Source organism: Vigna unguiculata, chromosome 2 (genome assembly GCF_004118075.2).
Source record: "Vigna unguiculata cultivar IT97K-499-35 chromosome 2, ASM411807v1, whole genome shotgun sequence".
In the NCBI taxonomy this organism is placed as follows: Eukaryota; Viridiplantae; Streptophyta; class Magnoliopsida; order Fabales; family Fabaceae; genus Vigna; species Vigna unguiculata.
Window position 1 is genome coordinate 23,733,848 of NC_040280.1, and position 27,342 is coordinate 23,761,189.

The following is a 27,342-nucleotide window of genomic DNA, read 5'->3' on the forward strand; positions in this document are numbered from 1 at the left end:
ACTAGGTGGAACTTTTGATTGATTTAAAAACATTTCATAACATTACCATCATAATACAAAATAACACCCTTCAACACCTAATCTACATACCATCTCACTTACAACCTATTAATTGTTTTATATCAAATCATGAGATTTTCATCAACAAATATACTAAGACTATGTTAATTACACAAAAATAAAAAAATGATCCCTACTAACACCTTGATCTAGATTATATATCTTTCTCCATTGTTTCAAAATAGTATAATCCCCTTGATCACCATCATCTTTAGTGCACTATTTGAAATAATGCATCATTTGAAATAATTATCTCTGAACTTTGACGTAAAATTGAAATTGAGTATTTTACATCGTTTGACATGTTCCTACTTCAATGTTAACTAAAAAACGTGTTTGACACGTCAAAAAATTTAACGCAATTCAATTAAAAGAACTATATCAATTTATTTTGAAAGTTAAGGACCAAAGTGTATCAAAGTTTCATGCAAAGAGAAATTCAAATTTTGCGTCAAAATTTCAAAACTCAAAAAAAAAAAATCAACATATACTTTTAAAACAAAGTCAATAACTTAGCAAAAAAAAAATACTTCTATAAATATTATTTTAAGAAACAATTAATTAAGTAATATTTTATATTGTTTTATATGCGTAAAGGGATAAAACAAGTATTTTAAAAACTACTTTCATGCATAGTAAGATATTATTATCTTCCCTGTACTTAACGAACTCCTAGATCCCAAATTTGATCTCAAAAAGCATTTTTATGATTTTTATATGACCTTTATTAATAAATTATAATGATAGCTCCTGTGTATTCATATATTTCTATCGTACCATGAATTCAATTGTAACAGACCATTAAAGGACACTTGACATGAATAACTTTCACTAATTTATGTAAACTGAAAAAATGTAATAAGAAAGAACATATCTACAATTGGAGTATTACGAGTATTAAATGCTCTTACACAGAAAGTTCAAATGAAAATCAAGTTTTAAACCTTTAATTATCAATCATTAAGTCAAAAATATAAGACTCGTTCTTTGGATTGATTAGTCTTGATAAGCAAAATTGCCGTATTAAAAAAAACTGATAGTTACAAGTAAATACAATAACAAGCGTACAAGATCATAGTTGTACATGATGCACACACAATGGTTTCCCAGTACTCAAGAATACCTAAGATCCTCCCATATAGAAGTTCGAAAGAAAATCATGTCTCAGCTGTCTAAACTTTCTTTAATTATCAATCATCAAGTGAAAAAAATAAGCCTCGTTCTTTGGATTTAATTAGACTTGATAAACAAAATCTGCAGTATAAAAAAACTGATAATTACTACTAAATACATTAACAAGCATACAGAATAATAGTTGTACATGATGCACACAATGGTTTCTCAACACTCAATGACCCGTACCCCCAAACCGATGCCTCACATGCAAGCAACTCGAGGCATACAAAGTAAATTTCATAAACATTTTTCCTCTTAAAATTTCACGTCCTCACATCTTTCAGTGCACCCCCCTTTTCAAGCTCACTTACCAGATCCCTAAGTGATGGAACCTTCATAGCCAAGGTCCTATATAATCTAGAATATCGTGCTCGAGTTCCATCTGCAGTCCTTGCTAGGGCAAGCAATCTTAGAGCCTCGGGTAGTTCAGCAAATACTTGTTTCATTTCCTCCAAGCTCAAATTTTCCAAAATGGACGGCCTTGGGGCAACCCTCACAATCTCACCTCCTTTAGGTTCCTGAACTCTAGCCTCGGCTTTAATGATTAGTTCTGAATTTGAGTTTGCTCCACATTTTATTATAAATGAGGAGGTATTACCCGTATTGAATTGAAGGACGTTCCACTGTGCCACATCAGTTCCAGACCCAGAGCTTGTATCAGTAGATGGTTTACGAGAATGCGATACGTTCTGAATGCGGTCATCTTCTTCAGGAATCGACTGCATCATAAAAGAGGGTTTAGGAACCCAAAACTCAACATAAGTCGGACATAGACCCAATTTTACCAGAAATGTTGAGATAGAAAAGCATTTGAAATTGTTTTCATCCTTTCATTGCTTACTTTTGCTTTTTCTTTTGGGTACAGCATTTCTTAAGTATATAACTGGGTTGATAACATAAATTTAGTTAACAATTTAAAAAATGATAAAATAGACAAATACAGAAAAACCAGATAAATCTTGAGAAACATAAAGAGAGACGCTTTTTAAAAAGTATACGACAGAGTACATAAATGGTAATGTTCAGAAGGCGGTAGCTACTACTCCCGCCACCCACCCACCCAATGGCATTGTTCCTGTGATTATGACGAGAATATGCTTTTTTCCCAGAGCAAAAGTTGTGAATTTAGTCCGAACTGAGTATGCCAAATTCAGCATGAGTATAATCTGATTCCTTCACAACTCAAAATACAATATAGCCATATGGAGCATCAATTTGCTTACCTCAACCACTCTGCGAGCATCTGCAATGTATCTCTGAGCACATGGATGATCAATTTCAAGAAGCGAAGGCATTTGTTCGGTCAGTTTATCAAGAGAACCAAGCACCGTTCTTTTCTTACTTTTCTCGATGGTGTTCACAGTAGAAAGTTTAGTTATATCCTGTTCAAATTATGCCATGAATTATGGAGTATTTGCTAGTAGAACACCAAAGTTTGAAAAGCAGATTTCAATAAAAAAAAGAAAGAAACCTTGACTTGCTTCAATATTCTATCAAGTGAAATAAGAGAGGCTAATCTTGCATCCTCAGCAGCAGTAGAAGGATTTTGAACAGGTGAACCACCATTTTCCAAGGTCAGTAAAGCTACATCACTTCTCATTTGTTGTAAAATCTGAATAATTACCAGGACATCATAAATAGACATTCATTTAAGAGAATAAGGCATTAACTTCCCTCTTTAATTACCATATAAAACTTAATCTACACTAACATTACAATGGTACAAGTCTAACAAAATTACCAGAAAAATCATTTAAGACTGAAGACTAATGTTACTGTAATATAATCCCTCCTCTAGTAACCTATTTTGTTTCTCGGCTAGAACTGTAGCAATCAATTTTACCAAATTGAAGCTCAGGACTACGTAAGTGCACTTTAATTCCTTTGAGATAAATAGTCATCACAGGTGTGTTGTCTATATATACCTGAAATGGGAAGGAATAGATGTTTCATTTATATCTTCTTAATTACACAAAGATGACCCTCTAGAAGTGCTGATATAACTTGGACAAACAGAAGTAGAATCAACAAAGTTACCAAAAATAGTTTCAATTTTATGGTAATCTAATGTCCTCTTATCAAAGCAATTTCCAAGTATCGTGTGAAAAGTATTTCAAAAATATATAGCATAACAATAACATGATATAATGTTATTATGTTAAAACTTTTCATGCAATTTTTGTATAATTAACCATGCTGCGGATTAACACGGGCAATTCTAAAATCTTTTGCTCCACCTCAAGTGTGAAACAAAGTACCTTTCTTCTTTTGTGATCAACAGATTCTAGTGCTGAACGCAACTTCGCCACTTGTGCCGCATCTTCAGCCTCTTCTGTTGCCAAGGTACCAGCAATATCCTGATAAGCCAATTTCAGGAAAACAAGCATCAAAACATAATTTAACATGTATGAGAAAATTAGTCAAACATGAAGTTTCTCTCATTTTTTGGTTCATGATGGGTACAGACCGGTAAAACCCAATCAAGAAAACCACACAAATATAACTGGCCATAAATGGTAATTGCAAGAGTATAAGATGGATATTCATATGAATGAATGTGTGTTTTGAGCACAACAAAGGAACACATTACATATAGACGAGAAGGGCCTACGCCCATATATTGAAAATACATCTAACACTCCTCATGCTAGTGATTGTAAATCATATGTGTCAAACTTGTTCCAAATATAATCAGTTCTAAGATCTTGTAATGATTTGGTGAAGACATCCACGAACTGATAATTGGAGTTAACAAATTTAGTAGTAACGTCTCCCAATAAAATCTTTTCAAAAATAAAATGACAATCTATCTCAATGTTTGGTCCTCTCATAAAATACTGGATTTGAGACAATATGATTGCTTATCACAAATGAGAGACATTTGTGAACCCTCTCAAAATTTTAGTTCTTAAAGTCTTTTGAGCCAAACAAGTTCACAAGTAGCAGAAGTTATAGCTTTATATTCTACTTTTGCATTAGATCTTGTTACCAATATAGATACGATATCCTATAGAGGCTACTACTTTTGCATTAGATCTTGTTACCAATATAGATACAATATCCTATAGAGGATACCCAATCTGCAACTGAGTATCCTCAAGAGTGATTATTGTGTTCCCATACCTTTAAAGTACTTTAGAATGAAAAAGACAACATTCCAATATCTCGCACATGAATAATTTAGAAACTGAATTACCACATTGACCGGAAAAGGAATGTCAAGACAAGTTACTTTGGATAGTCTAGATTCCCAACCAATATCCCATACCTCTCAAGATCTGAAAGTGGCTCTATTGACTTGGTAGAAGTTTAACATTGGGATTCATAGTCGTGTCAAGGGGCTTGAATTTCATTAGCCCATTTTCTTCTAAAATATCAAAAGCATACTTCCTCTAGGAAATTAAAATTCAATTGTTGAATTGTGCAACTTCAATTCTCAAGTATCTAACTCCAACAAGGTCTTTTGTCCACAAATGATGACAAATGTATTGTTTTAATGTAAAATGTCATGGTAATTGATACCTGTAAGAACAATATCATCAATATACACTACAAGGTAGAAACATTGCAACCTTGACTGATGACAAAACACGAAAATGATCATCTTCACTCAAATTCATATCAAGTTGTTGGAAAACTCCATTGAATCTACCAAACCATGCCCTGAGAGACGGTTAAGGCGATATAAGATTTGCATAGACCAACATACAAAATGGGAAGACTCCCCAAAGCAACAAAACCAAGAAGTTGTTCAATAAATTTTCCTTCAGCAAATCACCATGTAGAAAGACGCTTTTTACATCCCAACTAATGGAAGGACCAACGTTGAAGAGCAACCATGGCTAAGAAGAATTTGAAAGAGGTGATCTTGTTCATCAAAGAAAAGTGTCCCAAAAGTCTAGCCCAAAATTTGAGTATAATCCTTAGCAACTAACAAGTTTTGAGCTTATCAATAGTTCTATTAGAGCCAACTTTGATTGTGAAGATCCATCGACAACCAGATGGGCAGTTGGTCAAATCTAGTATGGATCGTACACGGACGGTAGTTGGAGTCAGTGGCTCTCCTAGGGTTTCCTCATTTGGGATCATCCTGGGGAAGAGGATCAGGTTGGCCCTTGCGAACAACTTGATGCACTATCTCTCTTCAACCCTTTGAGCGAAATGTGGCAAAAGGAAAAAGAATCCATGGACCGACCCCATTGTCTACACCTTGTAGGAACTACGAGATCGCCCAAGGACGCTTTTGGCATCCAAGGGCGCGGACCAACCATAGAACCCTGTTCAAAATTCGGAACACATTAGCTATCCACTCTTAGGTTGGACAGTAAGGGTCAGATAAGGGCAATCACTCATTCTTAAAAACTAGTATTCTTAAGAGCAAAGAGTCAGGCGGAAAAAAAGAGGGCGGGGGAAGCTCTCTATTCCCGATTCTCCTGTAGCTGGATCCTCCGGAACCACAAGAATCCTTAGTTAGAATGGGATTCCAACTCAGCACCTCTCCTAGGAGGTAAAGGAACAAGATTCCAAGTACCAATGTTTTGAAAAGCACACAATTCATCAAATGTGGCCTGTCTCCATCCAAACTTCGCTAAGACATCATATACGAAGCGACATAGAGGAAAACAAAGAGAAATGAGTATAATGAATGGAAACAACTTGTGAACATATGAAGGGAAGGATTGTGAGTGGAGAGTGTACCTTTATGAAGTACAATAGGGAGATCAGACACAATAGAAGTTGCATCAAAGTCCAATAAGAAGTTGGCCCACCACTAGTAACGATAAACCAAGAAAGGAGGCAAAGATGGAGTTGAGGGTCACCAAACATGTTCGTGGTATAAAAGATGAGAGGGTTAGCAATGAGTCACACAAGGTAAAGAGAAGACTCAAAGGTGACAACAACGAATATTAAATAGTGAAGGGACAGTGAGAAACAAATATACCCTTTTTGAATGTAGTCTACAAAGACACACTTGTGAAACCAAAGACATAGTTTATTAAGGTCAAGATTATGATTGTAAACAAAACAGGTAGATCAAAAGTGTCATGAGCTAAAAGGTGGAGAGGTTCATAGGGGAACAAAACAGAGTGAGGTACTTGGTTGTTAAGGACAAAACAAGGCATTGGATTGATGGGATAACATGGTAAGACAAAAACATTATCCTAAAATTGTTAAGGAACACGATCATAAAGTAAAGAATACAATTTGTTGCAATAAGATACCTGTTCTTACACTCAACCACCTTTATTTTGTTGAGGGGTACATGCACAATATATCTGATGAAGAATACCATAGGAGGACATGAAAGTCTGAAATGAATGGGAAAGGTATTCACAGGCATTATAACTAAAGATGGTAAAAAGAAAACACCAAATTGATTTTTAATATGGAAAACAACTCAACAATTTTTCATTAAAAACCACCAAGTATATTGAGAAGAACCATGAAAGAGTCGCAAAATACCAAAATCCTAAAGTAGACCTAACACCCCTTGGCCTCCAAGTATCTGAGTGATCAAAAGCAAAAGGAAACAATGTTCATTTGGGGATACTCCCAAAAAAATGAATTACGACTATGTTTTCCTAATTAACACGACTTACAACAAGTAGACAACTTAAATAGATTGGGTAAAAGGTGCTAAAGCTTGATAAGGTTAAGATGATCCAATTGAGCATGGATGAGAGAAGGGGATCCATTGCTCAGCTAATATGCGAAGTTCATAGAAAGCAATGAGACTCACATTTGGTGTCAATCATCCATCCCATAATAATAGATGACAAAAGACCAAACGTGGAAAAAGATGAGAAAAGCAAAAGTAGTGGAGCCATAAACCTAACATTCCTCACGCCATTTGAGGAAGTCATGGAAGAGAGCCAAAGGTCCAAAACTATCAAAAGGAGGTGCACCATAATCAAGTGGAACATCGGAGCAACCTAAGCACTAGCAGCTGTCGACTAAGGAGGGTGACCATGTAAGACATAAAATCGATCAATGGTGTGACCAAGTTTGTGGCGATGATAATGCCTGGGACGACCTCTATAGAGTTTGTGAGGGCAATTGCAATCATCACATTACGATACCAACGCAGATGAATCACCAATGGCAGTTGGGGTAGAAGTAGGTATGTCCAATGATAACTAGCACGACACATACAACAATGTGAAACCAAGAAAAGTTAGTGCAGGCACAAAGACCTCACAGCATGTAAATCACGAACTAGGGAATATTGTGCATACATAGTCATCAACATAAAGAAGGTTGGGCGTTGCTCTAGCTTCTGAGCAAGAGTGGTAGCAAGAGGCAATAGTTCATTAAAGTAAGACCACACACTTAACCCATGTATTCAGCCATGGGACTAACCAGGCTTCGAGGGATGATGATACTAAAGATTTTGGCAAACACCATAAAGACCTTAAGTATTATTGGTGCACAAAAATCAGGCCTATTCACAAACCCCAACATGTGTTGTGAGCTCAAAAGATCTGCTTTAAGGAAGGATGAATAGTCAACATTGAGAATGATCTTTTTCACCTATGGATGCCCTTGTCAATACTATGGAACAATTTGTAATCCAGAAATATAAATGATGGCAAATTTTAGAATTGTGTTTGAACACAACCTCCTATTACAAAGGTCTATTCTAGGTAAAAGGAAAATAGAGCTGTTCGTTTTAATTAAAACAACAACCATAAATGTTGTTGGGGAGCTTGTATATAAAGGTGTGTTTTGGAGTTTGGGGGAGGGGAAATAAGTGAACAGTGGGAGGTTTCTGGACCCTCCAAGTGACGGAGATGTTTCTGTAATAATTCTGAAATTTCTATACCAAATTCTCAGTTTTCTCTGTTTGCGTTTTCTTTCTTGTTTCTGAGTTTTTGATCCAGTTTCTATAATTTTTAATTTAGCATAACTCAACCCCACAAAACTAGTTTATGAGGCTGTCTCATTTATACATTACTTTGGTCAAAACAATAAACAATGTAATATCTTGAACACACACCATCTGTGTAAACTGGACAAGCCAGAAAATTTTGGTTTAGCTAGTACCTAACAGCCTTTACTCAGTCTGGCTTTCCTAGTCTTGGACTAAAATATTTTTGTCGGATAATTTTTTTAATTAACAGATAAAAGAATACAAAAACGAAGTGATATAGGATTTCGTTGGATGAGCAGCATGGGATCAGATTCCAAAGCATGCATACCTAGAAAGGAGAACAATTAACATCTTACACGGCATGGGTGTCAGCATGGAAAATATGGGAAAGAGAGTAAACAGGAAAATTAAAGGGTGGAGTATTTATATCAGAAAACCATACTTCACGAAAGTGTGGGTGATCTTTGTATTTTTCCTTGTTCAGTTTCCTACATTTTTCTATTATTCTGTACCTGTTGAAGATGATACCTCATTGATATCTACTTCAGAATAATGAGAACATATGCATAATGTATCTTTTATGATCTAGTCCAATTTCCTATCACAGACTAACAGACATGATATCCTCTAAAAGTAACAGCTAAATACATGCCTAGAAGAAAATGTTTCATCTAAGTAAACCGTACTGACAATATCTTTGTGCCTCCAATAAAAACACTCTTTTGGCGTAAACATTGGCTAAATACCAAAATGAAGTAAAGAAAAACACATTATCCAACAATGCCAATGTAAGTAAGTGGGCAAAGTCTAGTATGTTTACAAATGCGTCAAAACAACTAACTTAACCATTAACAGCACCACATCTCTCAAACAGTGACAAGTTAAACAGGGCTTTTTCCGGTTCTCAAGAACATTAAATAGTATTCGTTTAGAAAAATCATTCTAGACAGATTTAAGATGAGATGTACCTTCAGGTGCTGCAGTTGAGAAGTATAGACACGTCTTGAATATTCAAATAGAAGTTGGCCAAGGGCATCAGTTTGGGGAGACAGAGCACTGCCAAGTCCAGCCATCCAACCATCCATAATTGCAGTTGAAATGAGCTCCAACTGACCAGTTGTTCCCCCCGGTGCATCATTTCCTATAACAGATAGAAAATCAAACTTCTCTGCAAGCCAGGATCTAATTTGGCGCTGCAGCTCTCCAGCTGGAGTATGTACAAAGAGTGCAGCAAGAGCCTTGTTTCCAATTGCAAAACTTTTTGCTTCCTCACTGATTTCCCTAAGCTTTCCCCCAGTTACCTGCTGCCTCCAGGTTTCCTACAAGGTTTATTCAAAATTATAAAACAAGGTGACACACACATGCATATTCATATCACGATAGGTGCAAATTGAGACAGTATCATCAAAAAATAGCATATTATTTATGATATTCAAAATTCAAAAGAAAGACAAGAAAAAACAAATCCTACTCAATAATTTTCTAACACATCTAACCAGAATGATTATAGGATAATATCATTACCTCATCAATCCCACGTATCTTCAACACAACAGATGAAAATTTCGATTTCTTTTCTGGCTTTATATTCACTTTAAATCCCTGGATCTGCTCATCAACATATTGCACTGAAGATCTTCCAGGACTGCTTGCTCGACTAGAACTTCTACTGGGTCCAGTGTTGGCCTTTTCAAGAAAGCACTCAACTGGCAATACCTTTCAGTCCAGAGTGCAAGATACACTAAATTAGAAATGTACACCAGGAAAATATCACTAAATAGACATTAACAAGTTATAAGAAGAAAAATATCTACCTTAATAGATTGCAACTCTGGGGATCTGGCAAGCAAAGATCTTATATACAAGATTCTAACACGGGAAACAAGCATGGTATCCATTACTCGCCTTGGCTCCAGTTTTCGAATAAATGAAAAAACAGCATCTCTAATTTCAGCAAGTATTTCATGTTCTCTGGAGGCACCAGCTTTGATGACAGCAGCCAGAACCTGTGGCCATTAAGAACAATGATGGTAAAATTCCATCTTGCAGGCTTAAGCTATTAGAGTGGTTTGTATTTAACATGCCCTAAATGCATGATCACTTGTTTATTAAGAAGAATAGGGATGTCAAAGATATGATTCCGTAAAAATGAAAATATTGTATAGGCTTTAATTTAAGGGATTGAGTTTTATATTTCTTGTTTCCTTTTATTATATCATTACTATTATTCCCAATAAATAGAGAATCATGCGTGTGCTCATAACACAATTTCCGTAAATCGTTCTAGAAGGGGCAGAAAGGTTAAAGGGCCCACTTAGAGAGTTAGTTACATAGAGAAGGTTAAAAGGTTAAAGGATTGTTATATGGTTCTTATAACCATACAAGATTTGTTTGTTATTCAGATGTTGATTGGACAGAATCTCCTTCTAATAGAAGATCTACATCTAAGTATTGTGCCCCCATTGGTGGTAACTTGATCTCGTGGAAAAGTAAGAAACAGAGTATTGTGACAAGATCCAGTGCAGAAGCAGAATATAGAGCTATGGCCTCAACTGCATGTGAACTTGTTTGGCTCAAGAAATTGCTTAGAGAGTTACAATTTGGAGATGTCACTCAAATGCACTTGTGTGTGACAATTAGGCTGCTCTTCATATTAGCTCTAATCCTGTTTTTCATGAGAGAACCAAACACATTGAGAATTGACTGTCATTTCATTCGGAAAAAGATTATGTCTGGAGACATCAAGATTGAGTTTGTTAACTCAAGTGATCAGTTAGCAGATATTTTTACTAAGTCTTTACGGAGGCCTAGAATTGATTATATTTGTAACAAGATTGACACATACAATTTGTATGCTTCAACTTGAGGGGGAGTATTAGATATTGTATGGTATTGTTAAGATATTGTTAATCACAATACCAAACAATATCTTCTATTTACTCAATTTATTTTTAGTTACTCTTTTTAGTTGTACCACTCTCTATTATAAATAGATTACCCTATGTGTGGTTTATACACAAGGAAAATTAATCACAAACCCTATTTTATCTATATTCAACATTGTCTATGCTTGTATATCTGAAGGGATAATGTTGTGTTTTAGACCTGTCTTTTATGTTCTGCGAATGGTTGGTTCAAAAGTATTTCTACTAGTGGATATGCAGAGAAATTGGACAGTTTTTTTGCATTTTTAGCAACTATATCTAATATTATTGTATTTTCTTTTACAGGAGGATATTACATGTTCCACACAACGCAATTTTCCTCCTCACTATGGTAATATATTGCCACAAATTGTCCTGTAACCATAAGAATACTATCACTAATAACTTCCACAGATTTTCAAACTGAACTAAGAGCAAGCATTGTCTAAGGCCTACAATGGGGAACTAAAGCAGAATTCACAATTTGAACCAGGGAAAACTTTAATGCATCCAAAGTCGTTGCATTGTCCAGCTTTCAATTTAGAATTGTGATAAGCACAGCAACATTCTTAGGAAGAAGGTACTTTATATAAAAGTAAAAAACAATTGCACATAAACCACAATTTATCTGCTTTCACCGAGGAATAAACTGAACCTAAACACTCAAGATACATACCAGCATCAGAAGCTTGTTTGCACCATCAGAAATGGCAGCAAGTCCTTCATACTGATCAGGATTAAAGTCATTCAGTGCTGCAGTGAGATATTCACCAGCAGGGGTAGTCTTAACTCTCTCAGAACCAGATTTAACTAAAGCAACAGTGCCATCATTCTTATTTGTGACAAAAGATGAAGGAAGAACATCCAAAGAACGCGCTCTTGCAGTGGTGCTGGTGTCATTTCAGTTTCAATACAATGAGAATAAAGCCACTATCCACAAGCTTAAAAACAAAAATAAAACGGCAATGTATATGACAAAATTTAAAATTGTACCTTCCCACATTTCCATGCTCAACATTAACTGATCCCCTAGATAATGGACTTGACAGCTGAAAATAAATTTAAAATCTTAAAATGGCAAAAGCACCACATTCATAGCCCAGAAGCATGCTCTAGAAATGATGGTCACAGTAATTTAGATTCTGCCATATCACATCCATATTTTAGCAAATGGTGCTGATAAACAGATTGAAGAAAAGAAAGCATGTGGAAACAATATTTAAGAATACATGTAGTTAGAGCCCCACAGACAGAAGCCAGTCTATTTTATTGACAGAAGCCAGTCTATTTTATTTAGAAGTAAAAAATTCTTTGCTATGGAAGTGTATTTGCACGAGAAAAAAAGTATTTCCAACTACTTTGTTGCACAGTTTTTTCATGTAAATAATCCATTAAAAGAAAGCAAAAGTGATTCTATTTAGGAATCACAGGTACACATGGATGTTCAATTTATCTTCATTTTAGATGGTGATCATTATCATAATATGACACTTGAATTGGTAAAAATTAGTATCTTATATAAAATTACTCGACATAAGTGTACAGGATTCAACTTTTGGAGTAAATGGAGACCACAATACAAAGATATTTAATCTAATATTTAAACATTTATATACATTTCCAAAGGTATGAAATATTTAATGTTAAGTAGTTCAATGAAGTACCAATTAATTTTAAAATTCTATGAAATTTTATAATCTTCATCTACCACAGTTCAATGATTGATTGATAAAATTCAATATTTATTGTTAAAAATATATAGAAATATCTAAAGATATTGGAATATTTTAAAGTATCTCAGATGATTTCCTTTGATTTATTCTTAGTTTATATTTAAATTATTTTCTTATTTAATTAGGATCTTTATATTTATAGGAATATCTTATTAGAATTTACTTAATAGAATACGATTTATGGGCATATCATATCATGTATTTATTGTCATCAGTCTTTATAAAATGGACTCTGTTGTGTAGTCCATATTGGCATCTCTTCCATCTATTTTTCTCTCTCGACATTTATAAATAGTTACTCAATGGAGTGAGTTAAAACTAACTCTTGATGTAAATGGATCCCCACCACTGACACAGAACATAATTAATGATAACTTGGGCAAGGCAACTAATGTAAAAAAAAAAATTGCCTACCTTAGGTGATCCAGCCAGAGATGCTTTCTCAGTCAACTTGTCAAATAATTTCTCATTTTCTACATGCAACCTCTGCAAAACATTGAATGGAGTTTCTCACCAGAACAAATGAAACTAATATAAGCATGTAAGAATTCAAAACCGCTTAAGAACTCCTCAACAAAGTAAATATTCTGAAATTATAGCATGGTGCCATTTTGATACATAGGATCGATCATATTCAGGGATTACTTCTTCCATCTTTTACATTCTAGAAGCAAACTATATTTGAGATTCTTGGTTGCAGTTTAAGCATTTCCCCTTTTTCACCACATATATTAAGATGGCTGGCAAGGATTTCAACATGAGAAACCCCAGAAAAAGGAGTATGTGTCAGTCCAATGGACCATTTGTTTGCTAAATCTATCCTCAATAAAAATTATTTCCAAAAGAATTAAAAAGAAAATTGGAGAAAGTGAAAATCAATAACCATGACCCAGTGGGAAACAGAAATTGAAAGAATGGTACAATCAGACAGAGTATATTAAACCTCAATCAGAGCATCACGTTTCTTGAGTTCCTCTTCGAATTTATTGGTTACTGCAGATGAATCCATGACATCCCCTGTTGTCCTGGAATTAGGTAGAGCTCCAGAAACAGTTTCTGGTACAACATTTAACTTTGTGTTGCTGGATCTAAGGGCTTCATTGAGTTGTATTTCAAGGCTTCCAATTTTGGCCTGAGTAAGAGAATAAAAAGAGATACAAACATTATCAAGCAAGCAAGAACAAAGCTGGTCACATGCATCTAAGACCGCAGTTGTCATATATATAAGAAAGCTTAGGTGGCAAGCCATGATCAGCAATGCCACGCCACAGACTACACCAGATGATAGGTGGATGGCACACTTGTAATTGTAGTACTAACACCAGAAATATAACAGACTTAGCATTAGAAAGTAGCAACCACAGTATGTGCTAAGTGGAAATGTAATCTGAATAGTAAAGCCATAAATAAAGACCAAACTCTCTTGAACTCTGTCTATCAGATTTCTGAGTAGATTAGAAAGAAAGACACTAGAGACCTGTAAATTTCCCATCAGTTACAGGTGGTCCTCTGTTGTGGTATGTATAATCCAAACCTACTAGCTCTTCCCTCATCTCCCAACTTAAAAATCAGTTTGCGGCTCCTGCTTTTTAGTGTTCTCACACAAAACAGATACTCTGAGAAAGATGTTTATCTTAGAAGATTACCAGTGAATAGGCGAGGGAGACGAGGCAAATGAGTGTCTCAAAATTGTACAAGGTGAGGGACTTTGTAACTGTTATTGTTAAGCCAATCCTGAGCCTTATCTAACACTTGCAATTTCGAAAGTTGGTCCATGCCATGATGTTTGGAACCCAGAAACAAAATAGGAACAATGTGTTATTATGTGTGCTGCAAAGGTGCTTGGTATTCTAAACCATATGCTTTCTTAAGATTATTTGAGAAGAAACTCCAATGGCTTATATCTACCAGGGTATGGAAAGAGCTAAAGAAGCAACTGCCCTCATCTCTAAGAACTAAGATGAAAATAAAAAATGTAAAGGTTTGTTTTCTAATTATAGATAAAAGAGGGGAAGTGCAGCTTCAATACGATTTCTATACAGCTGACTATTTCTGGAACCTAGAATGCATTTTTCTATTCAAATCGTTGAGAAGAGAGAAACCAAGAAGGCATATGATGACTTCCATGTGTTCTGACCCCAGCAGAGCAACTCAATTTATAGAACATTCAGTCATAAATACAAAATAATCAGTTGCCCTATATTAGGCTAATAACATATATATATATATATATATATATATATATATATATATATATAATTAATCTAATTGATCCTAGTACCATCAACTACTATATATTTATAGGATTCTAACACATCCATAATATTAACCAAGATTAATAAGTTAATGTGGCTTTGCTAAATTCCATACAAACTCCAAAGGATGATCCTGCTATGTCATTCTTAGAACATTGCACACAACATGTTTTTGGAATAACTCATTGTTATCAGGAAAAAACAGGTAATAAAAAAATTATGAGCAAATGACAAAAGAAACATTTCTAGAGGTGCTCTAGTGTTTTCTTATCCAGCAGAATGGAGATTTTATTGCATGGAAGAGTGTTTCAAAGATAACTAATGGTAAAGACAAATTAAGATACCACTACTTCCTAAGATGCATTGAACCTAGCCATACCAAGTATATTGGATACCTGAAAAAATAAATATTAAAGAAGCTCTTGTCTCCTACATACTCCTATCTCCAACAAAATTATTGAAGAAAATGAACTCAATAAACCATTCACAAAGTACTTGTTGAACATTTTATGAAAACTACAAAATATTAACCTCCAAACTTTTAATGGTTGAATCGCGCTGTTGTATCTGAATATTTTGCACTTGTTCTAACTGTAACATATGAGTAACTTGATTTCTAAGCTGAGAATTTTCTTCTTTCTCTGCCTTATAAGTATCAGCCAGCAAAATATGCTCTGCCTGCAGAAAATAAAGGAATGATGTTTCTCACTGACAAGTATCCTGTACAAAGCTAACAATCAAGTATTGCAGCACAGTTTGCATGTTCAGAAAAGTGGGCATCAAGCATATCTTGTACAAGAAACATATTGTACGAATGTTCACATCTCTCTGAACAAAGGCACATGAAACATTAACTCTTCAAATAATAGGCAACACAAAATCTACTCCATAAAAGAAGGGAAAAGAGTGAAAGAACATCAGCCAATTGGAATGATAAGTTGTCAAATAGTATCTATATTTAAAATTTAAAAGAACATCACTTGACACAAACTTCTCCACTCTTCAAAATTTAGGAACACAAGAACAACAGGATCAGTTGACTTAACATTTACCTCAAATCCATGCAAAAGTTGATATCAGAAAATGCTAAAAGACACATTATAAATGTTTGATTGAATTTTAACCACTTCAGAAAACTACTTAAATGCTGTACTTCCTCATTCTACTCATTGTATGTATATAGATCACAGAACTACCTAATGGATTAACATTATTACAGCATGTCATGCATATACACAGAATCTTCAAACCACTAAGCAACACGACACCATATACTACTCTAGAATTAATAAACATTCAAACCTTTAAATCTGTCTGCAATGCAGAAGAAACTTTCCATGCCTTCTGTACTTCATTGAAGAGTAGAACACACTGATCATTTGCATCTCTCAGTGCTTGCTTAAGTCTCAGACCATCTTGTTTGAGATCTTGGATTTCTTTTTCCTTCTCATATAACTCTTTACGTGCATCATTTGCCTATAAAACCATCAAAACTTAAATATGGAACATATATAGTAAATTTGTAATCTTGAAGTCTATTGAAATTAACACCATTTTTTTATAAAGTGATAGAAAACTGAGTACAATTGAACTTCCTATGGGATGAAAATATTATATAAGAAAATATATAGCCAAGTCCAAGCAATTTCTCAATTCCACCGCACAAGAATCAATCCTTACATGCACAAGTAACTTTGTATTAGACTAGCAAACACTGTCTGAAATTTGAATTGAGTAAAAGGAGGGGTTCAATCCTAAAACAACATTATATTCATATCATATTTATTATACACCATAAACATGAGTTATGATTTTTAATTGCTTTCCACAAAATCCACAGTTGGAAATGAAAAGCAAATCAAAAGTAGACGACTGTTTTTTTAAAGGAGGAATGGGATTATGGAAGAACATACAACATCTCTCCACTTCTTAATTGTATCTCGATTTCCAAGGCTTAAGACAGAATTTCGAGCTCTGGCACAGAAATTGAGAGACAGTAATGTCTCAGATAAATTTGAAGAATTTGGACACACATTTACAATCATCAGAGTTTTCGAACTTCCACCTAAAACATGAAAGAAAAATTATAATGAAAACGTTATCGCCATGTCTAAAGACCAAGCAGAAATAATTGAATACCTAGTTATGAAGAAACAGTATTAGTGTGTGTGTTTGTGTGTGTATAACTACATTGAGTGTCTACTTTCAGGACAAAGAAAAAAGAGCAAGAACGAGCACAGAGGTAAATTATTTCAATTTTATATAAAGAAATGTAGGTAAATATTCAGTCTCACCTCACATTGGTACCTGTGTTTATCCCACACAGAGTAAGATGTTATCCTTTGTTAAATAAAATTCAAAGGTTAAATCCAAATTTTGGGCCTTGTAGTTTCCTTTCAATTTCATGACCAAAGTATTTTTATTCTCAAATCAGTGCCTCGGCTTAAACTTAAGTATTTTCAAAACAACTACATTATTTTAACACCATTGTTAGTTAGTTAATTGAGTTTTGCTTTATACAATAATTTTCTTTTACCACCAAGGATGTAAATCAACTAGCACGGGGATGTTCTAGCTTAACCGATAGTCTCAAATTTGAGTCCTACATATGCAACTGCATTAAAAACTAAAAGGGATAGCTTTGTTGCCGTAGTGGTCCTACTTAATTCAAACGGGATTACCTTTTGTGGAGTATATCAGTGCTCTATATAAAAAATAGATGCTTCTTTATGTGTTTTTTTCCTATAAGTCATCCTCTACAGATGCTCTGTCATATTCTGGTCAGAGCTCCAGCAGATACTCAACTCTACTGATTGTCTTCTTAATATTCATTGGGAACACATCTAGATGCTCCTTTTTCTTAATGTTAATATATTTAGCAGGGACCAAATTGATTTTGTTTATGATGAAAATGGGGGAAAGAACTACGGGAAATTATTTGTAAGTGTGAGATCAATTTTATAAAGTTAAATTTGAAAATTGATGGAAATTATACGAGCTAAAGTTTTCATTTGAGATTTTGACCATTCACGACTGTAACCTTCCACAGATCAGAAATTCACTTTAGAAACATGGTGGCGCCAAAGTTAGGCACAATAAAAAGTGTCATATATGGATTGCCAAATTTAGGTCCCACAACATTAATCTTTTATGCATACTAGGAACACTTTTACTAACATTGACTACATGTCTAACGGAGTCATCTGGTGATATCAAATGGAGGAAGAATTGTGACCGCAATAATATTACATTCCCAAGAATCACAGTTAAGGAGCCCGCTGTTCTCCTCAAAATAACTATGGAATTGACTACAGATTTCTTAATTATGAGAGAAATTCCATCCAATTATCAACTTTTAATCTCTTTTATAATATTGTAGGAGGGTATGTTGAGACTAAGCACTCCCCCTGAGCATCCCACGTTGCATCTCTAGATGTGAGGCTTAAGCACTCCATAATACCTAAGTCCCTACCATAACACCACTCCTGAGAGCAGACATACCAACATCTACACTCTGCAGCACTTCACTCTGTCTTTTTGGTCAAACCTTCCAAGGCAGTCCTTTCTAAGACACTGGCAACCAAACCGATAACCACCCAAACACTAGGAGAACCCTCCCGTAAAAGCTAGCCGTCAAGGGTGAGAACCAAATCCAAGTCACTTAATTATTTCGCCAAGCCATTCATACTCCTTAATGCAGGACTGAGGCACCCCATAATACCCAAGTCCCTGTCAGATTTTCTCGAACATTTAACAAAATCTTTCCTTTTGCTGGGATATACTTTGAAAAGAGAAAAAAGTGTCTTTATTTACTAAGCACACAACTAAAAATCTTCCGCTTACAGATTCCAAAAGCCAAAATTATAATCAAGAAACAGTTCCATAAATTCTAATCAATATAAAAAACAGAGATTACAAAAAATGGTAACACTACCAAGAGACTACATACGCTTCAATACACTTACAAAATAAGCCAGAAAACAAACAAATCAAGTCAGAACAAGACAGGTGCCACTTGAAGTGGAGCAGGTTTGAATTAATAGTAACAACAATCCAATTAGAGAACGAAGAGTTACAGCAAAAACAATGCAAAGTATCTAAGTATTGAATAGAAACTATAATAAAACGCAAAAATCACACCAAAATATTAAACTTATTAGCATTTTAAGAGGCACGTGCAATTTCTGTTGTAATTTTTAATCAAGAATAAAAAATGTGTCTAACAACTTAAAACCATATAGATGTTCCATAAGCTTACTAAAATAAAATAAAAGAAAAATAATAATACCAAGAGAATCCGCAAATAGTTTCGTCAACACTGAGTTTTCATAAGGAATAACATCCTTTTTTGATGTCAAAGAAGATAATACATCTCCCAGCCTGTAAATACATTTTCAAAAGCAACAAAAAGTAAGACTCGGATAATTCTAACAGGTGGTATACCGAGAGAATTGACATTTGACATTAACTTTACGTGGGCGAACAAAGAACATCTGCTGACTACTAAGCTAATAAATATAAAGTTGATAGGGAAGAAAAATTTGAAGAGTTTAAAAAACATTATGAAAAAAGGCATACGCTGAAAGTGACTTCATAACATGAAGCATATCTGTGACACGGTCACCACTATCATCTTCTGATATCAAACCTTCACTTCCAGCCAAATCAACCAGAGACAGCTTGCTATATGAGTTTTCACCGCTGATCAAATTGTTATAAAATATGTGTATGGTAATAATCCTGAAAATACAAGGCATAAAATGAAATTCACTAATCTGATAGCACCAATATCAAAATGGTAACAACCTCAAGAATCTATCTGAGAGAACCATTATAGTGGCAGTGATAAATTCAGAGAAAGATTAAGACATAGCTAAACTAATCAATATTGTTGCTAACTAAGCCCGAATATTTAAATTTTACAGCCTTCAATATTTATTGTTTCCTAATATTACTTAAATTAGTCAAAAGTCCAATGTGTAGAAAGAAAACTAGAAGCTAAAAAAAATGTTTAGCATATTATACTAATCCCTCTATTTCTATTTATAAGACCCAAATATGAAGTGGTGTTTTTTATAAGATTCAATTCATAATGCCTCTTCCATTGATTATTTTTGGACTAAAATGTCCCTCATTAAAAAAGGGAGATTGTACAGGCAAATAATTAGACAATATAGTTTTGGATCAAAAATATAAATTTAAGACAAATTTATTTTCCTCAGCTAACTTAACCACTTTCTTTAATCATTGTGAATTAGGTAATGAGGTGTTATCAATAGGAATGGTGAGAGTATATTGTATCATACAACAAAAGCAGATCTGTGCATTGACATCACCAGCTCCATTGGAGAAAGTATGCTATCAATAGTAATCAATCATATGAAACATTAAATAGAAAATATAAAGCCATTTTACAATATAGCCATGCATAATATAGGCCAGAGACCATACAAATGAGAAACATTAATCCTTAATGGATTATTTCCTCGACTCTGAAGTGCAGCTTTCAAAACCCTAGAAAATTCCATAGGGTTATCAACTTTTTCCTGCATTAGTTCTATGAGATATTCAGGTGAACCAAAACACAGTTTAGGCAAGTTTTTCCCCGACTCCAAGATCAGATCCCTTATCTGTAAGCACATAAAAAGAGCAGTGAAAACCTTTATAATCCAAAGTCAAACTAATCCAGAAAGGGTTATAAAGGAAGTTAAAAGAAAGAGACCTGCTCGTTATAGAGCTCACAAACAGTAACGCAGAATGTATACTGAGAAGTAGCAGTTGTGTCCAAGTTGGACAAATCAAACAACTCCTCAAAACAACGAGCATATAAACCCCTATCATAGCTTGATCCTTCCTGAGAACAATGAATGAACATGGCAGATGCAAATTATCAGGCATTATTAATGTATAAATAATTAAGTTCACCCAAATGGGAGGTATTTCAATTTTATATCAACACTGAATTCTTGATCCTATCCAAATATCTATTTCTTTTGAAAGAGTAGGATAACAATCAGCAAACAGCGAAAGACAGAAAGAACAACCATAGTGTGTGTTTTTCCAGAATGTGTTTGCCCATATGCAAATAAGGAAATATTATATCCATCCAAAGCTGATTGCACCATTGGTTGAACATCACTGAACAACTCAGCTGCAAACATAAGATATGAGGCAATATAAGCAAGAAGCAAAGCAGACCGGGACCAGGATTTTGACCCCAGTCCCTCCTCCTGCAACACAAAATAAAGTAACATAAAATAGAACCATTTTACCCTGTCCAACATGAGGTCCGTAAACTCTGTCAAATGCAAATTCTTTCTTTGAGTTAGACAAGGATTCATCTCCAGTATTTACTCGTATGGTATAATCATCTGGAAATTCGACAACTGAGGAACCTTCATCTTCAAATAATGGCCTAGCTCGGCAGAATATCCTTATGTTACCTGCAAATAATAGAACCATATCTAACAGATAAATAGACCTTTTTTCCAGTTCAGCAAAACATTCATTTTAGTATGCTTAAAAGTAGAGGGGCCATGTAGTTAACAACTTAAATTACAGTGGATGTATATTACATATTACATAATACACAAATAGCATTGTAGAGGGACCAAAAACAAAGTCAATACAAAGAAGCCAACAATAGTAAAGAAACTACATATAGCAATCACCTTTAGATGTCAATAAGTCATTGAACAATTTCTTCTTTTCATAGATCACAGAAGATATTCTTGCCTCAGTTTCAAGGGAAGCTTGATCTGACATTCACAGATGAAGCACAAAATTCAAAATAGAAAACCATCAGCATAATGGCTTAAAAAGAAAAGACATGGTAGGTGTAGGTACATACAAATTTCACATAACTTCAAGTACTTCAAGAAATTAATGCAACTAGATATGCATCCACTACATTTATTGCTGTTGCACAGAACATCATATTTACCAAAAAATAAATCTCATGCCTACTGAAAGTAAACATGCCTCAGATAAAACTGCTTTAAGCCATGTTTGATATGGTTTGAACTTGCTAGGAGTTAGATTTAAGAGAATAAGCTCTAATGCACCAATTCATATTTTGCCGCAGTATCAGTATCAGATTTGAACATATTAGGAGTTAGATATATCTTTTGTTAGTTTGAATATATAATTATATATACCTTAACATATACACACAAACATATTGGTATGGAGGGATTTGCTAATACAGTCATACCCATTTTTTAGTTGGAATGCTTTAATAGCCAAAACCAAAAATATAGGACAATTATACAATCATCACTCTTATTTTAAATAATTTAATTAAGGATATTATAGGAAACTTTTATCCAACCATCACCCAAAACTTCCTCCACTTTCCATCCATGACTTTGTAATCTACTATGTGATGACACTACAGCTAACAAAGTTGTTGATGCTGATGAAGAAGAAGAGGTAGCTAGCATTCAGCTTGGAGACCCAATTGTCGGAGGTAGACGAAGTTGGGGAGGAAAGAGAGATGAGCTAGATGTTGTAGTCAAAGGCTTCAATAATTTTTTTATTGGCAAAAGAACAATTTGATGGCACAATGTGCATGGTGAATCCAGTTTGAGTTTGCTGCTTAGGAGTGGGTTCTAGAATGATTATGCCATCCAAGATTCATTAGATAGATCTGTTGTTGGGTGACGCAGAGCACAAATCCAGTGATTTGCCCTACTTCTCTTTCTTTCATACCATTGTTCATTTAGTTTTCATTTAAGGTTATTGAACCTGGTGTAGGTAAATGATAGAGTGATTCAATTTCATATTCTCAATTTCAAATTCTTAGGAAATGGTTTAGCTATAACTCAATCATATAAAATCGACTTGTAAAGTGGTGTTTCCTTTATATTATGTATTTTAGCACTATCTCTAGACAATGTAGACCTTGGGTTTTTCCTACACACTGTTACATGCAACACTATTGGACTCGGTACATGTATAATATGGTGAATGATCCTTTTCTAATGGATCTAGGATAGACTCTCGTCCCATCTCAGAAAGTGGTTTAGGCATAACTTTATCCTATAAAATTAACTTGTAAAGTGAAGATCGCCCCTACTTATATTATATATTTTGGCACTATCTTTAGAAAAAATGGGACTTGAATTTTTTTTGCAACAAATTATCTAAAGGATAGGTTTTAATGAACTGCAATTCATAATTCGGATTGAGAAAGTGAAAGTGATCTACTAATGAATTATTTAGGCCATATTTAGACAAGCTTCTAGAAGCACGTCTAAGAGAAAAAAATTTCATAAGTCAAAATTAGTTGATAAACTAATTTCTAAAAGCACTCTCATATAGTTTTTCTAAATTCTTATTTTTAACTTGTGCATAAGCTAATTTTAGTTTATCGAAAAGCTCATTTCATTATTTTCTTTAATTTTCTCTTCTAGAAGTGTTTATATAAAAGTTTGTCCAAACATACCCTTAGTTAAACTTGTATTGTATCAACAAAGAAAGTTGTGAAGTTAAAGCCCAAGGAGATTAAAAAAATAGAGGACAATAATCTGCAGAGACAGTGATTGAATGTTTTGTTAAAAATGAAATGGCGAAGCAACCAAATAGAGAAATATTTCTTTCCATGGTTAAATATTAAATTAGTATAACAAACCCATTATGAATAAATCAAAGTAAAAAGAGATGATTGGATATTTTGTCATATGCTATGAATGGACTCCAACTAAAAAAATGGCATCAGTATACTTGCAAATCCCATATATGTTAAATTGTATATTTTATATATATACATTGGAACAAAATAAAATTTGCATTCTACATATTATTTTATATATCTATAATAACTTTCACATGTAAGTTTAGAATATATTATGTGCAATTGCCAAATTGACATGATTTTCCAAGGAATTCAGAATTTCACATAAGATCTGTGTATTCAGGCTTTTGCTATTGGTATTACACTGATGTCATCACCAGAGTTATAACAAATAATACTGCGTAGCTGACATTTCTGGTTGTCATTCTTATACATTCATAACTGTAGAGCTTAATTGAATGAAATCTGCCTGAGCAAGCATTTATTTAAGTTGTTTATCTGAGTATATAAATGACCCAATCAACCAAAAGAAATAATAATAAAAAAGACAAATATCAAAACTAGCTGAATATATAAAGAACCACAAGTGGGCCAAATTAGTGTTACCTAACTTGTGGGCTTTCTCCGCAAGAACACCAAGATAACGTGTCACTCGGTCAAGTTTTGCATTTGAATATTCTTGAAGTTCACTTGCTTCTTGTCTTAACTGCTGGTAGTCATTTCTTGCAAGCTGTGCAAAATACCTGGTGTAATTGTTAACGTGTGTCTAAAACAAAAATTTCCATAATCCACAAAGATCAAGTAGGAGAGCAGACCACATAAAAACATATATTCCAACCAACAAAACTAGCTAGTAATTATAAGAACATAAAATTGGTTTTGAATTGTATCAAAGATAATCCAGAAAAAAAAAAAAAAAGCATTTTTTAATCATCCTTTTCTTTGGTACATGGCAGCATGGAGTTCTGGACCGAATACCTACCAGGCTACCACAACTGGCTCAAACTCTCCATCAACCCAATCATACCCAAGTATTTGCAAAACAAGTAATGTACCCTTCTCCAACCAAGTTTTATCACAATTACGGATTGTTTAAGAGTCATCTTCACATTAATTTGTTCGACACAGTATTTTTCTCTTAAATTTTATGCATGACGTTGTGTAATCCAGAAGAGGATAACTTATACTCTGTTTTACATAAAGAACTTTGTTCTCTGTTTGCACATCAAATAGTCAAACCTTCAGAATTAGCAGTGAAAACAATCTTAAATTTTTTATCTTCCAAAGTTCTTATTATTGGTCTAACAGACTCTCCCAAAAACATACCTACCATCTAAATTCATAATATTGAAACTGAAAGACCACATTTTTTCCTCCTTCATTACAGAACTACCAAGCAGTAAAATCATAACTAGTTGCAATATTCCAGTTAAGTTAAAGTTCACTCAAGAATATAAGAGACTTTAAATTATATTTTGTTTTATCAATAGTTTGCTTCATTTGAACTACATTCTCTATTGTGCATTGAGAACTTCACCCACTACGTAATCTGAACTGCTCCAGTTAACACTTCTTAGTTACCAAAGTGTATGAATAAAAGTTAAAAATGTAATTCATAGACTCTGATGACATGATATTGCTAGCCAAAGAGACAAGTAATTACTCAATTTTCTACAATTACTAAGGAAAAAAACAGCAACATAACCATTTAGTTTTGTTTTATGCGCATATAGTAACAAATAAGCAAATTTTGCACAATTCAAATAAAGAGTGTTTTTAGAAAATAATCATTTTCGCATATTATTGAATCTGGAATCACTGTTCCTAGGGAAAATGTTATCATACTACTATATATTTTGTACTTTCAGAAAATAATCATTTTCAAACAATTTCCTAAGAAAGTTTGTCAAAAAGACAGCAATTATTTTCCAAAATAATCTCAACCAAACATGGAATGGTATGAACCATTCAAAAATAATTTAAACTCGAACGTAGAAAAAGTTTACCATAAATGCAAAATTTAAGCACTACTACAAGTAGAAAAGGTTATACACATTTTTTTGTGGATAGATAACATCTTTTTTGCTCAGAAAATAATATAATGTGCTTTTATGTATTGAATTTCTGTTGATTTAGCACAAATTTTAAAGAGAAAAAAGTTTGATTTTACATCTTTGCTAAAACATCCACAAACTAGCTTGAAACTATTTGTATTGGCAGAATATTTTTACATTGTCATTTACATTAATATTAGACAAGTGATAGTTTCGATAAAATAAATGCTAGGTATTTTATATTATCCAGTTCTGGCACTTATTGAGATGATATTTTAATCTCCTCACTCTAAGAGATTCAATGCAGATTTTGAAGACCAAAAAACGTATAGAAGCCAGACGTCCACCTTCATTCAAACCATGCAATAAAACTATCAGGAAAAGAAAAAAATTGGCATTTTCATCTGGAATCGTAATTTAATCCGAATGAACCTGATTCATATAGTCAAGCAACTGCTGAAAGAAATTACCACCAACGACTATGCTCTAAACACTCAGATACCAGTAAGGACAGCGAATCCCTTCTCTCCACACATTTTCCTTTGTAATCTGAATACTCTAATTTAATTAATGTTGATTGATCCTGGAATCTTAATTAGTGCTGACTGAAACTGCTTGACGTAGTTTTCAAGCAACCACTGTGATAAATTACCACCTAGGAGTATGTTCTAGACACTTTGACACGCCAGTTTCGATGAGGACAGTGAATCCTTCTTAACTCACATTCCCTCTGTAAACCCTATCTTGTTGCCCAACACAACACAAACAGCTTTCAACTGGAAGAGGAAACATTCAAGGCAACAGTAAAAAGCGTGTATTTGGCTATCTTCTTCCAAATGCATTACACACAATGAGACAAGTTTTAGAAATGAAACCTTACTAAGCAGGTAACTCTTACTTCTTTCGTCAACACGCCGTTTCTTTTGTTTTGTTTTTCCTTTTTGAAATATGGAAGGATCAAAAAAGTGTTCAAGGTCGAGTAAGGCAAACAATTTCCTATACAGCAAGTTAAATACTCTTCCGATTCCAAAACTACTTCACAGTCAAATCCTCTCAACTAACAGTCACTAAAATTCTCCAAAAAATCATGAAATTCAAAGTGCATATATAATCGATGCGGAAGCAGAAACCACTGGAACTCTCGCCGAAATAGTTCGACGTCGTAATTTCATTTTTAGTTGCCGAATTCCAAAGAAGAAGAATGCGATACACGTGGAAATGATAACGCATTACCTTAACCTTGTCTCTTAATTCCTCAACTTTGGAAGCCACGGAGTGCGAAAGAACCGAGGAGGTGGAGTTTCTCCTCGCAAACGGTGTAGATGGTTTCTGATCGTTTTGCTCCGGCGAATGAGACGTCGACGTTGATTTCCACGGGTCGAAGCCCATGACGTTCCAGCTCCAGATGTTACTCTGCTCCGCCATTGCCGCTGCCGCGAAACCCTCTCAGATTTCCACTCCCTCACCTTCGAAATCGACAGAAGAATGCAGCGGAGCAACTATGATTAATATGATATAATTAATACTGTGATTGTTCTAAAAAGTGAAAAAAAAAATACGAAAAGAAACACTGACTGAATGGAAACAGCTTTTTGGTTTGCATCAACATCATTACCGTACGGTACCGGCTGTGCCTGTAATAATAACAGAGTGAGGAAGCGGGTGTTTGTTTGGTTTTTAGAGCGCGCAGACGA

At 34.2% G+C, this 27,342-nt stretch overlaps 1 protein-coding gene across 5 annotated transcripts; it reads right to left on the reverse strand.

Moving 5' to 3' along the window:
- Positions 1-1,262: 1,262 nt before the first annotated feature.
- Positions 1,263-27,342, reverse strand: LOC114173526 (kinesin-like protein KIN-14B). Of its 5 annotated transcripts, XM_028057988.1 has the most exons (25): positions 27,224-27,341; positions 26,882-27,114; positions 24,201-24,324; positions 21,691-21,777; positions 21,292-21,462; positions 21,064-21,170; positions 20,742-20,873; positions 20,471-20,649; positions 19,598-19,759; positions 19,308-19,399; positions 16,933-17,084; positions 16,322-16,495; positions 15,551-15,697; positions 13,708-13,896; positions 13,179-13,250; positions 12,025-12,080; positions 11,708-11,921; positions 9,922-10,113; positions 9,632-9,823; positions 9,076-9,426; positions 3,495-3,593; positions 2,708-2,848; positions 2,460-2,618; positions 2,297-2,371; positions 1,839-1,955 (listed from the first exon to the last, which is right to left on the reverse strand). In XM_028057988.1, the coding sequence occupies exons 2-24, from the start codon at positions 27,071-27,073 to the stop codon at positions 2,318-2,320; spliced, it is 3,438 nt and encodes a 1,145-aa protein (XP_027913789.1). In that variant the 5' UTR covers positions 27,074-27,114; positions 27,224-27,341; the 3' UTR covers positions 1,839-1,955; positions 2,297-2,317. The 5 variants fall into 5 exon arrangements, 4 of the variants coding, with proteins under 4 accessions (XP_027913787.1, XP_027913788.1, XP_027913790.1 ...); XM_028057986.1 differs by lacking the exon at positions 2,297-2,371 and having other exon boundaries at positions 1,263-1,955; XM_028057987.1 differs by lacking the exon at positions 2,297-2,371 and having other exon boundaries at positions 1,263-1,955; positions 26,882-27,147; positions 27,224-27,279.